Source organism: Phycodurus eques, chromosome 9 (assembly GCF_024500275.1).
Source record: "Phycodurus eques isolate BA_2022a chromosome 9, UOR_Pequ_1.1, whole genome shotgun sequence".
NCBI classification, from domain to species: Eukaryota; Metazoa; Chordata; class Actinopteri; order Syngnathiformes; family Syngnathidae; genus Phycodurus; species Phycodurus eques.
The window spans coordinates 13,855,843-13,870,208 of record NC_084533.1 but is presented as its reverse complement, the minus strand read 5'-3'; the positions used below and the strand labels follow the sequence as shown (position 1 = coordinate 13,870,208).

The 14,366-nt window shown below is 43.2% G+C and overlaps 1 protein-coding gene across 1 annotated transcript; it reads right to left on the bottom strand.

Annotated features, from left to right (window-relative positions):
* Nucleotides 1–248: 248 nt before the first annotated feature.
* fgf16 (fibroblast growth factor 16) lies at nt 249–13,696 on the bottom strand. The gene is made up of 3 exons (XM_061686078.1): nt 13,256–13,696; nt 8,793–8,896; nt 249–583 (listed from the first exon to the last, which is right to left on the bottom strand). Exons 1-3 carry the CDS (start codon nt 13,548–13,550, stop codon nt 338–340), a joined length of 645 nt encoding a protein of 214 aa, XP_061542062.1. The 5' UTR covers nt 13,551–13,696; the 3' UTR covers nt 249–337.
* Nucleotides 13,697–14,366: the final 670 nt, after the last annotated feature.

The following is a 14,366-nucleotide window of genomic DNA, read 5'->3' as shown; positions in this document are numbered from 1 at the left end:
TGGAAACATGCCTCTTCTTCCATTAGCTGTAGTGCTTCCCATCACGTGTAACCGTCTGTTGGTTCTGCGCCAGCTTAGTGCTAAATGATCTCTAAGAAAAGTGGTTACTAGGGAAAGGTGGCGCCCGATCGGAGCGTCCTCTCTGTCCACGTCCGCAGCGGTCTGGTTCGCTGTAAACGTAATGAAGCAACATCCAAGCACATGCAAAGATGTTTGTATCAGTGTTCTTGGTAGCGAGCCGAGGCGCTGACCTCAGCGGAGGGTAAACAGTTTTGTAGCAAACAACCCCCTGTGGCCGCCTCTTCTTGTTAAGTGGGACCAGTTGTCCAAGCTGTGGTCACCTGTACTGGAAGAGGTCCCGGTAGGCCTGAGGGATCTTTTCGATCTCCACAGGTCGCGGTAAGAAGTGTGTGAGTTTCTGTTGCTTTTTAGTCCTGCTGCCCTCCCTGGGCGAGCCATCTTTGTTCAAGGCCACGTAGTAGAAGCGTGCCGTGTCGTTGTGCTTGTACAGCGTGGATGCGTATGTGTTGTACCAGTTCTCCTCAAAATGCTCCCTGAACACACACTCTGCTGTCAGCTTCCTCTGCAAGGAGATGGGGAAAAAAAACAACACGTTAGGGTCTTTCTACATGAAAACAGAGAGGTTCCAGGTTGCAATTGGCTGGCAGTTAGCTGAGACAGGCTCCAGCTCACCTGCGACCCTAATAAGGAATACTGTCGTTCTCCAGAAAATGGATGGATGGACAATCTCCCTCGAGGGGCTGTGACTTACAGAGGGATAACAGCTAATTGGAGGCTGAGTAAATACTGTGCTGCCTTGACATACGAGTTTAGTTTGTTCTGTCACTTCACTTTTAACTAAAAACAAACAAACAAACCTCAAATCATCCTTTTCAATTGAAATGAATGGAAATGCCATTAATCTGTTCCACTCCCAATACCAACAAAAGTCTTTGTGACATGTTTTTTAATAACATAACCCTGTAGTATTGTACTCAGGGCTTCACACTAACACCCGCCAACCCCCCAAATGCGGGTGAATATCACCAATGGCAGGTAGGAAAGCCACTTCCACAAGCCACTTTTGCGGCTTGTAGGTTGGCATATTTAATAGGAAGCTGTTCTTCCATCCATCTCACTGAGCCAACAGCCATAAAAAAAGAAAGCATCAAAGCACGCTGCTGAAACACAGCAAGGAAGTAAACATAAAAGGAAAGATAAGTAGGCATGCATCGTACGGCCTCACTGTGGCACAAGCATAATATTGCACATCAACTTAGGACATAGATACAGTGTCTCAAACATATCGTATCAACTTGAAATCGGTCCTGGTGATTCAAAATGGAGCTTGAAACGATGCATCGGGTCGCCGTCGGGCTTCCCTCGATATCGCTTGCGTGTCATAGAGCAACGTGGAAGCTCGACTGAACCCGCAGAAACTCATTTAAGAAGGTGCTCATTATGACGAGGGCGAGTCATTAGGGTTGACTTTTCACTTTACATTCCTCACTCGCTCCACAGACTTGCTGACCTCTCGTTGTGCACGGTGGGAGGGGGGTGGGGTGGGGGCGTGGGGGATCATTTCCCTCCCTGTAATGCAACATGAACGCTTAACAGGCGCACGCACACACACAGTGAGCGTCTCTAAAAGCTGTCCTGACAGCGCAGCGTGAGCGATGGCTGCCGGTTCAGCAGGTGAGTGCTCGCTGGCTGACTGAGTGTGTGAGAGCAATCGAAAGACACAAGGTTACGAGCTCCTCTGGTGCCAAAGATCAGTCAGTCATGCAACGCCTGCTTCTGGTTCTGGTCTGTAAGCAGCCCGCACAGAGGGAGAATCCCCTCAAGAGATTGAAGAAGGAACCCCTCGTCTAAGTGATTGCGGGGTTTAGTTGATGGTCTGTCAGGCTGAGCAGAGCTGTTGTCTGTAAACACAACCCGGAGGACACATGACCGGACCATCCTATTAGACACTAACTTCATCACATTGCAAGCGCGTCAAGGTCTGGTGGCTCGTCGCGGAGGAAGAGCCCCTCTAACTTTTGACCCTGGCCCGCCTACTCAGAGGCAATGAGGTTCACAAGTGCTTAGGGCTGTCGCCTCACAGCAAAAAAGTTTCCTGCTTTGAATCTGTGTCATCTCCAGTGGTGAGAAGAAGTGGAGTATAAATACCGGTAGTTGACAACTTTTTTTTTTTTTTTTTTTAACCTAAACTCCGTTATTTACTGAATATATCGTCTCCTAGCTGTTTTTGTGCTCTGGCATTAAAATGACTACTTTAGCGCTATCTGGTAGAATTCTCAGTGTTGTTGTTCAGTATAATTCATAATTATGCTGAACAATAATTCAATGATAATGTTTTTTTTTTGTTTTTCAAAAAAAAATCAACATTTCTGCTTTTCTCCCCATGCAGCTACTAACGTAGTCCACTTTGCTGTTACAATTTGCCCATTCAGTGGAACCCTGCATTCCTGCAGTTCGGGACACATGGATTCACCTATTTGCGAATTGTTTTCTTTTTTTCCCTTTTTCTTCCCCAATTGTTTTCTGTTTTTGTGTGCGGTGGGACCAACCCCCAAAACGCTTATTGATTAACGCGGTTAGTCAAGATTTTTGGGGTTTAAAAAAAATATATATATACTTTTTTTCCGATGCAATTATAATGGGAGACAATTATCAGCAGATTCTTGCTATTCACGGGCTGGCCCAGTCCCTATCACTTGCGAATAGAGAGGGTCCACTGTATTCCTAAAGATTTGTCATTGTGTGTAATTGGCAAAAAGGTGAGTTATGAGTTTTTGTGTTATATCGTTTGTCTAAAGTACGAGTGCGCATAGTTGTATGTCCATGTCAGTTGGTACTCTTATTTAGGCTAGTACGCTCGCTAGTACTATTGATGAGAAATTGGTTTGATTGGCTTACATGCTTGCATTTAAAGCTAAACTACCTCAGTTCTATTGCTCAGTAATACAGTATTTCAGAATTACAACATGAGAAACGGTCGCTTTGATATGACGTAGGGGGCCGTTGGATGTGATAATTCTATAACATTCGCAAACATTTTTATTCTGTTTTGAAGGACAACCAGTGGGGGGAAATGATGGATTCTTCAGAAGATGCAATTGTTGATTAAGATATCAGAAATATCCCAGACAGTACAATGCAGACAGAGTGACTTAGTCCTTATTATTGCTGCATTTATCCGTGCATTGTTCAGTGCATGTATTTTACATCAGGCACCTTGTTGAGCAGCTAAGAGATTTGTATTATTTTTTTTGTTTCCATTTAGGCGGCACGGTGGCCGACTGGTTAGAGCGTCAGCCTCACAGTTCTGAGGACCCTGGTCCAATCCCCAGCCCCGCCTGTGTGGAGTTTGCATGTTCTCCCCGTGCCTGCGTGGGTTTTCTCAGGGCACTCCGGTTTCCTCCCACATCCCAAAAACATGCATTAATTGGAGACTCTAAATTGCCCGTAGGTGTGACTGTGAGTGCGGATGGTTGTTTGTTTGTATGTGCCCTGCGATTGTTCTGGCAACCAGTTCAGGGTGTACCCCGCCTCCTGTCCGATGACAGCTGGGATAGGCTCCAGTATGCCCGCGACCCTAGTGAGGAGAAGTGGCTCAGAAAATGGATGGATGGATGTTTTCATTTATATGTAATCATTGTATGATTTTTACTTTTTACTTTTTTATTTTTATTTTTTTACTAGAGCTACAGACACGCAAAATAATATGTTGAGTGATTTATTTTTACAAAAGACAAGGGGCCTTGCGCTGCCCATTGGTGGGTAAAATGCATAATTTCCGTGCCGTCATTTCTGCTAAGTATTTTTTTGGTGCATGGCCTTGAGGGCAGTGCAGGAAACGAATCAGGCATTCACTAAATATAAAAAAAAATTAAGTACTGAAAAATATAGCATGTGAACATAGCATGTTAGAGGAGCTGATAGGCTTAATCAACAAGGTGTCATCTCTTCTAGTAGTGATTTGCATGAAAATAACTTTTTTAAAATAAAAAAATACTTACATACTACAGGTTTAGCTACTGAATACCGTTGTTTTATGTAACATGGGTTTATGATTGTGTACATGCTAGAAGCATGGTGGTGGTGCTTTATGATTCTGCGGGTTTACGTGCTTTGCCTCCATCTTGTGACCTCTACATGCAATTACAAAACCTTTTTGGTTGAGAACACTGAGGAAGCCCAGACGCCTCCCTGGTGAGGTGTTCCGGGCACATCCCACCGGGATGTTATTAAACACACATTTTATTAAACGGACTCAGAAAAGTGGTTGGCCTGTCTGGTACTGTTTCTAACTGGTTCAGTTCTTATCCCTCAGATCCATTTTTCTTTTTAAGTATGGATACGTGTTCTTCGGGAACACATGAAATGAAGTGGGTGGGGCCCCAAGGGTGAATTTAGGTCCACTACTTTTGAATCTTTACGTGCTTTCCATTAATTGGGGACGTGATCAGGAGTCATGGCATACTGTAAGCTTCCACAGTGATGCAGATGACACGCAGCTGTATCTTGCCGTGTCTCCTGGAGAAACTGGGCCTATTGATGCCCTTTTAACATGTATTTGAGATATAAAGTCTTGGATGGCAGTGAATTACCTGCAGATCAACCTGGACAAAACACTGCACAATGTGCAAGGTCTACTCTGGTCTGTTGGGGTTGGGGTGGTCTCCTGAGCAGCACTCCCTGCAGTTGTGGGCTGTGGCACCTCTTAGTGTGGATGCTCCCATTAGCTGGCCTTGCCTCACCTGGCTTCTCAGTGCAGAGCCATGTAACTACTCACAGTTAGTATATATGCATTTGTGTGTTTGTATGTATGTGTGTGTGTGTGGGTCTGTCTTTGCGTGGGGGTAGGAGAGGCGTTTTTTTTCTTATCCGTTGTATTGTTGCGATTTGTTTTTATTTTTTGTGACGCACTTTGCGTTGCGTTTTTATGTATGAGAGGTGCTATAGAACAAAAGTTAGATTTGATTTGATTTGCGTGTTTTCACTTTTCGCTGCAGCTGTCTGGGCAGGGCTCGACTGTACTTCGTTACTGTACTTAAGTCGATTTTTCAGGTATTCATATTTTAATTGAGTATTTATTTTCCTGACAACTTTCTCCATGAACTTACTACTTTTTAAAACAGATATCTGTACTTTCTACTCTTTACTTAATGGGCTTGTTACTTTTTTCAACTTCAGATGATGACACAACATAAAAAAAAAGTAAAAATGTAAATAGAGAGTCAACCAGTTGAGATGTTGATTCACTGAGATCTTGGGGTCTTTTCCAGCGAGAAATCCAAGGAGAGCAACTACATGGCGCATGAATGACGACAACAACAGATTCGGAGAAGCAAGATATTCCCCATCCACAGCCTTAATTAGGAGAATTTTTTTATGTCAGCACGTCATGTTGTCGAGAACACATTGTTTTGACGGCATAAAAGTCAAGCAATGCTAGTCACCACTTGGTGTGACATGTTTTTTTTTTTTTTTCTTTCACTCAGTATAACTACTCTGTAAGTTAATTAATGAGTGGGAGTACTGTAATTTGTATGCAGAAGTTATTGTCATTATGCCAAGTTATCAAAATGGTTATTATATATACTGAAATTGACAGTGAATATTCAAGCCCTAAAATTTTCGCCAGGATACACAGGGAAATAATTTGGTGAGTTTTTAGCCATGTTGAGGCCTGCCAAAAAGTCGATTAAGAATAATCATGAACACAGTGCCTCATAAACATATTGTTAATAACACTATTACTGCATATTTTGTTATCTTATTTAGCTACACGGCAGGGGTCCATCCAATTGGCGACCGGTTCAGGGTGTACCCCGCCTCCCGCCCGAAGATACCTGGGATAGGCTCCAGCAGCCCGCGACCCTAGTGACGAGAAGCGGAAAAGAAAATGGATGGATGGATATTGTTCAGCTAATGTTTTAAGGCCAGAAAGATAGACCATTGTCAAGAATATAATTTAAAAATAAGTTTACACATTTTTCTGTCCTGTACATACATTCCCTGACTAGTACCTTTGTGAAAGGTAAAAATGGGGGCGGTCTATTCAGACATGTGAATTTTTAAAAAATAGTAGTAAACATTGTCATATGTATACTACAATCTATATATAGAGTATGTGAAGTGGAATTCAAAACAAAATAAAAAGGGCTATCATGGTGAAAATACTGCGGCTTCCTACTACAGTCCCAAAGCATTCATGTTCGGTTCACTGCGGACTCTCAATTGTCCATGGCTGTGAATGAGAGTGTTAAAGGCCCCATATTTTGTCTATTTACACCTCCATAGAGTGACTGTAACATGGACATGTATGAAAGTGTCAATTTCATTTAAAAAAAACATATACAAGTGTCCAGAAAAAGGCCCCTCTGACAGCTACTTCTGTTTGACCCAGTTTTGTATCCACTTTGTCCATATTTGGCAAAGACCTTCCCCTTTCCTCTGATTGGTTGCCTCCGTGAGATCGCGGCGCTCTTTGCTAGTGACGTAGTTAAGCTTGAGAAATTCAAATGATCAGATTTCAGGCCTCTCGGCAGAAAAACGTCCGCAACCCGGGAATGTGTGGATGATTTTAATTCATATTTCACGTTTACTGAGGCACCATAGAGCCAATATAACATCCCAAATACTAGAAAATGTTGGTTTAGTAAAATGTGGGACCTTTAATGGTTGCTTGTCTATATGTGACCTGCGATTGAGTGGCGACCAGTCCAGGTTCTTTGCCCAAAGTCAGCTAGGATAGGCTGTAGCTTGCCCGCGACACTAATGAAGATAAGTGCTATAGAAAATAAAATGGAGAAGTGCAGTAAAACAGCAAGGACTGAGGCAGTCTTGGGAGAACTAATGTGCCGTGTAGTTCCTCGGAACATAAACTAGGATGCTCAGGGGGAAAAGGGGACAACTGTCTCAGGGCCCGAGCATGTTGGGGGTCCCTGGCTTTCCGGCAGCCCCCTCTACCGCGACAAATAATTTTCAGACGGGAACCTTTTCAAAAGGGATGGATGGATAAGCTCCCACCCCACCTCCCACCCATCTGCCCCCCCCCCCCAATCCCCCCGACAAATATTGGGGGTCAAAGCTCCTGGATGCCAGACTCTGATAGCACGCAGTAACAATATCTGCACTCTCAACACAATGGGCGTGCTTAAAGGTAGAAAGGTGGGCTCTGTTTGGAATAGTCTGGGCTGGTGGGTTGTGGGGGGGGGGGGGGGGGGGGCTGGTGGGCCCCAAGAGGCCCCCAGGTAATGCCTTGGGACACCTGATACACATAACCCTCACATACTTCTGCCCGCTTTGTCTTCATCTCTTTCCTCTCTCTTGAGATAAAAAACACTGCAGGCATGACAAAGAGGGGGAGATTCTGGGAGAACTAAACAAACTGTCTGCTTCCGTATTTAATGCTGAAGGCCATCAAGTTCACTCAGAACACCTCTGAAGGCCTGGACCCACTTTGAGAAGACTTTATGTCAATATTTCTGCATTGCTACAAGCTTGAATAACTACTTTGATTTCATTTCAAATGCTGCAAAGTAAAACGTGTCTGTCTTCTGGTTGCCTTATGAGCTGTCGAGTGTTCATTCATCGATGTGAGGCATCAAGAGATGGAGCTACGAGAGGAGCGCGTGAGACATATTTGTTGTGTCTCGCTGCAGTTTCCTATCAGCCAATGAGCCTTGACAACGCACCGAAACCCAGATGATTGCGTTTGCGATTTGCCAACAAACACTTTCAAGAGGATATACAAAGAATAAAAGATCATTCCTGGACCTTCCGAGGTGGACTGGGGTGCTATCCGCAATGGTATTACTTGTGTACCCTTGAAAATAGGGGGTCCACGATGAGGAAGTATATTTAATATTATTGTAAGCCACTGTAACATTATGCACAGTGCGAACATGAACACTGCGCATAACGATAGTACGTTTTTAAATTTAAATAAAGTAGAAACATGATGATTGAATTAAAATGTATTGCACATAAAAGTTCAATACAAATTGTAACTAAATAAAAGGTTTAAACAAACAGTTAACATGATTATAAGATTACATGCCAATGAATAGTTCTAAAAAGTTAAATACAACTGAACTGCACTCAGGCAGTGATTCTTTTATGTACCACTTGAGGGAGCCGACGTATTACTAGTTCTACGAGTCCCGAACTTTGAGAATCACTGGCTTAAAGAAAACGCAAATGGCGATGACATTCGATTTCAGTTTCTTTTGTTTATTTCTCCTGATATCAAAACAAGCTTTGAAACTGGTTTCCCCCCAGCATTAACTCGCATCATCTTTCATAGAAATAAGTAAGTTTTTCCTTTTGGAAAGTCACTTTTCATATATGAGATATATGTAAACGCCATTCTTGATCAATGAAAATTCATATTCAACAATTTTACATCCTAAAATGAGCTGTCAAACTGCAAGGCTCAGATGGTCCGTATACCTCTTGTTGAAGAGTTGCACCACCTTCAGCTCTCTCGTGGTCTTTTCTCATGGAAAGTTGCACAGGGAAGGAAAAGTGACCTCGGAAATATAATTTCAGCTTTTAAGCAAACGCCTCTGGTCAAAAGCTTCCCGTGTGGATAAATCACTGCTTTTGCCATGTTGCCCCAAGGGGATAAATAAAGATTTCTAAATCCGAATGTGAATCATGGGCACCATGTCGTTGGCAATGTTCAGCACGATTGACAATCTCCGTCCACCAGGTTCGTTTTTTGTCATACCGAACACAACCGGGCAAGGAGTGTAAAGAAATGGAGGGTTTTGACTTACCGACCCATAGAGCTCTCCTTTCTCGTTCATGCCGAGGTAGAGTCCAGCGTCCACGCCCCTGATGCTGACCAGACCGACTGCCAGACTGATGAACTCCAGGATGCCTTGGGATCAAACATGCACACTGGTCAGGAAGTACTGGGCTGTGCGCACGCAGAAAGTGAAGTCACGTCTGTGTGCTTAGACGATGAGGTTGGTATTTTGTTGGTTCTTTATCTGCTCACAAATCCACCAAATCCTTCTTGTGGTCTCTCCATGGAGAGCTGGGATACTAAGTTCTTACATTATGGAGACAGCCCCAGAAGATGGCGTTGTTTTTGATAGACACTTGCTAAATCAATCTGAATAAATGAGCATGTCAGCTAATCCTTATACAGTGTGTAACTACACTATATACTAATGTTTTTAAACCCATACTCCATTACTTGCTGAACAACTCACCTATTCGATGTTGTTTGAGCTCAGGCCAAATTCCTTTCGAATGTAAAAGTATTTCTTTGGTGCAATCTTTTGATGCCAAGGAACTATGTTGAAGTAAGAGGAGGAGTGTCATTTAGTCAGGCCATAGTCCTGTCTAATAAGGACGTAGTGCTTTGCTGCCATCTTGTCCCATCTATAGGCAATTATTACGTTGTTTTAGGGGGTGCATGAGTTACCTAGTACGGGTTTTTTCTGTTCGCGGAAGGGTCCGGTCCTGTTGTGCTGTGTTAAATGAAATCCTTTTGTGTTGTGTGTAATTGCCTACTAACAACACTGCCTAGTGACAAGCAATTATTTTCTCAAATAGTGGCGTATCAGGTGCCACTTTGAAGGAGCCTTTATTTGAGAGGAGGTCTTTATTTGCACAAATGCTGTACAAGGCAGTCTATGGCAAACTGTTTTGGCAGTTGTTCGATATCCAGGTCAAGGTCCATGTACCAGTATATTCTTTGTCCGTACTGTTACGACAATTCGGCGCACTAGTAAGACAACGAATATAAATGCTCAAATGGTTTTATGGAAATGTGGAATAGCAATGATATTGAATAAATGGTCAAATGTTTTGCCGTAAAGCATTAGAGCATTTATTCGATATCCTACCAGTGCGCTGAATTATGAATGAAAATGATTGTGCTGCAAATAAATGCTCACACCGCTTCATGGCCACCCGTTTTAGCATTTATACGATACCCTTGATATTCAACTTAAGCTCCGTGTATTAGTATGTTATTTTCCCTCACGAGTAGGACAACTTTTCCATCCTAGTAGGACAACTGCATGCTACTAGTACTGGTAGTGACATAATACAATTCTATTAACATCTAGCATTTCAGTAGTACTGGTAGCACCCAGATGTAAACTAGTACACAGTTTTGCCTCACTAGTAGTGTAATTATCCTACTATAATGTATGTTTAAATTGTCCTACTAGTGTGCAGAAATCTCATACTGTACAACAGTGGGGAATTTTATTTTACTAGTAAGACAGTATTTCTGCTACTGCGCCCTCGTCGTTCTTCTAGTGCATTGAATTATCTTACTAGTGAGGCCAAAAGATTGTACCTACATGGACCTTCAGTACAGTGAATAAATGCGCAAACAGCTAGTAGAACGATTTTGGCAGACCAGTAGGACAACTGCTACGTGTGAGGCAAAACTGTGCACTAGTTGACAACTGTGTCCCTGTAGTGTAAACTAGTGACATTATGAAATTGTACTAGTTAATACCTAGTGTTTCACTCTAGTGGTACTAGTAGTAGAGATGTCAGACAGTAGCGGAAGGCAGTATTGGAAAAACGTTCCTAGTACAACAGTCGATGTTTTTGTAGTGCGTTGAATTGTCTTCCTAGTGAGGACAAAGAGCATAGTACATGGACCTCAAGCTGTATATCGAGGATATAGAATCAATGCTGGAGCGACTTTGCATGAAGTAGCTGTCTGTTGATTGGTTGACTACTTTTTTTGGTTATATCTGTCAGTTTCGTCTCGTCAAAAAGAATATTTCAGATATCCGCAACTACATTTCGCTTAGGACAAATGGACTCACTTTCGCCATTTATGTGCATTGGATTTTTCATTACATATATCTACAAGTCAGTTGCCGATATCCCCTCCGTGAATTAGAATATCTGCAACTGAATTGTCGATATTTCAGTTTGAGAGAACTACAATTTGATTCTGGCCCGTTATAGTCCCAGGTGAAGATACCTTTCGGGTTTTGGGTTAGCTCTTAAATGTTAAAAGGGCTTGCCATATGTAAGACATGTTTCCTTACGTCCCATGATAGACACACCATCCTGAAAACCAACCATTCATCTCTGCAACATATACGGCAACCCACAAGTTATATTTGAGGCATTTTAATAATGTAAGTTTGCATCTGACGCACAGCTGTAAGACGATACTCATTTTGTTGTATGTTTTGTGTCGTGATTTTTTTTGTTTTCTGTGTGTGGTTTCAAACTGGTATAAGTACAGTAAAAGAAATATTTGGCTCTAAGTCAAGTGAATAGTTGGTGGCCCAGCTTTTTCCCCCCTAAGAAAGAAATGCCACAAGTTAGCAGTGACTTTTATGAGGTAGCTGAGGTGTGTGTGCCTCCGATGCTGACTCACAGGAAGTTCCAGTGCAAATGTACATGAACTTCAAACGGTGGGAAACAAGCAGGCAAATGAAAAGCCAGGATCCTGGGATGAAGAGGTTAGTAGTCAGAGATGATCCAGCTGGCAGAGGCCGGCATGCGGCCACCTGGGCCCCATCTTCCCCCGAGCTCACGGGGTGCCAAACACTGACAGTGCGGCTTTTTAATCAGAGCCATGTCTGACAAAAGGGCTCGCATCTGAACCTTAAGTCGAGCCAGAGACAAAACACGAGGACCACCCACCCATCGTTTTTATGCGCATCGGCCTGTTTTTTTGGAAGCCTCCACTGGAAGCCTACCAATGGTTCTGCTTCAGCCTGCACCTGCACGCTTCATGTCTGCATGCTACACGTCCACACCCTCGCGGCACTTGTTTGCGGCCGACGAGAGGAGACACCTGTGGCCAGAGCCCAAAGGGGACGGGGGGGCTTGCTTTTCCCTGCACGCCAGCTGACTGCGACACACGGTCGTACATCCACTAGGGACGTAAAGAGCTCAAGAGTGACACCGGTGGAGATTCATTTAATTGGTAGTGTTGCATCACCTGCAAACAATACTGTATGTACACTTACTTGCACGCCAAGTAAGTCAAGTAAGCAAGCTGGTATAGCATGGCATAGAATTATGAATGAATAACTATAACATATTTTAATGTCCTTTTCAATTTGTATTTCATTGAAACAGTGATGGGAAGTCCAAAGTACAATTAATTTGTGACTGTGCTTTATTAGCTTTGTCAGGTATTTATTATTTATTTATTTATACTTCACACAGTTGTGAAAGCAGATCTCTTCTAGTCCTTACTTTGTCAAAATCGACATAACCTTTTTTCCAACCTCCGCTGATAATGATAAAATGTAAAAAAAAAAAAAAAAAAAAAAAAAAAAAAAGACAGCAGTTGAGATTTTGATTTAATGATTGAGAGCTTTGGGACTTATGAGCTTTACCAACGATGATGACAGATTTGAAGATGCAAGATATTACCCATATATTTAATTCCCTTATTTCAGAGAATTGTGTTTTTCTGGATGTTATTAGCCTATTTAGTATTTTTTTTTGTTATTCAGTTCACATAAGCTAACTTGTTTTGATTGCATAGAAGCCTGGGCCAACGTTAGCTAACTTGAATAATAGAGGGAAGTTTATTTGAATTTTTTTTCCATTGTGACATGTTATCAAAATGGATAATATATATATAACTGACAGTAAAAAAAAAAAAAAAAAATACTTAAGCACCTTTTTTACTTTTACTCAAGTAAAGGAATTGAATCAGTACTTTTTTTTGTATACTCAAATGTCAGTACTTCTGCCTAGGTACAGAGTATGAGTACTTTTGCCCCCTCTGAATTCAAATGTAGGCCTTGGTAGATAAGTGACAGTTTAAGGAGACCAGGCGTGACTGCTTTGAGTGCACTTCACCACTTAATGTGTAATTAAACTCAAAAGTCATTGCAAAAGTTACAAACCAACACAAAAAGCCAAAAACTATAAATAGCTCAACCCAACTAATATTACAAGCAAGCATTATTTTTCAAAAAGTGGCCACCTGTTGTAACTTTGTGTACTTTGCAGATCTTTTTTTTTTTTTCATTAATTTTTTTAAATTTCTCACTTTCCATTCTGTAGCACGCCCTTTGTAAGCCACTTTGCGACCATTATCAGGAAGTCAATTTGACATGCCTTTGCTCACTTATTCCACATCATTTTCTACATTACTTTGACATACAGTAGCTCCAGTACACGCCCATGCACAAAGAGAGATATGAAAAAGGGTGAGCACTGTTTTCCTTGTTAGATTAGATTTGTGTGTGTGTTAAGGAGCATCTCAACAAGTTCAACGACGTACCAAACCTGCTGTGGTCCTGCCTGGTTCCGTGCACTGTCCCATTGGGGAATATCTCCAGCTGGAAGCCCGTCCTGCAGTACAGCTGCCGCCGCCTCAGGATGCCTTTGAGGTGGCCGAAGTCGTTGGGCGACCCCCGCTGGAGCCCCCCTTCGTTCAAGCCCAGGGGAGACTCCGGCTGCTGGGGCGCGTTCCCAAACGCAGGCAAACTTTGTAAATCCAAGTCGAGCGCTCCAAACAAAGTCCCCACCTCCGCCATGGTGTGCACGGCGGTCAGGTTTAAACTAAGCGAAGGCATTTAAAATGGCGCGATGAGGGGAAAGTGGTGAAAATGTCCGAGCCATGCAGACTGAAGGAAGTCCTCTGGTCCTCCGTTTTGATATGTGCGCTAATGAGAAGGGAAAGACGGGATTATATACATCCTCCCCAGTCCCCACGCATTCTCCTCACATTGGCCACGCCTGGCTGGCATCCTCTTGTTGCGCGCATCTCACTCCGCTCCGAGCGCGGACTCTTCTCATCCAACGTGTCTGCAATAGTTGACATGAAATCTCCTGTGCTCAACGAGAAGTGCGGCCGAAGTAGCGAGAGGTGCGTTCAAAGACCATCCTTAGGGAAAGTGTTCAGAGCGTTTATCGCCCCACGCTCCATCTGCCGCTTGTCGAGGGCTCACACCTCCTGATTTCCCGACAAGACGATTAAAATAACTTGTGCGTATTCTCAGTGCAATCCAAGCTTGCGCGCAAGTGTCAGTGCCAACAACTGGAGCTTCTCATGAGAGCCTCCACCCCTCCTCCCCTCCCCCCCACTCCTCCTCCTCCTCCTCCTCCTCCTCCTCCTCTTTGGAAGCAGGTGCTTCCTCGCCCCCTCTGCACTACAACGTCCGCAATGGGCTGCATGCAACACGGCGGCACCTTTAACCGCTTGTAGGACCCACGCGAGAAAGAGAGGCGAAAGTTGGGGTGCACGCTCTTTAACGTGACGTGCACTTCCAAACGTGACAGCTGTGAAACCACCGCAGCCGCTAAGGGACTTCAAAGACCCTGTAAAGTCAATTCAGACTTTGTTTTTTTTACTATTAATGTTTGAAGATCATTTTTTAAAACGTGACAAG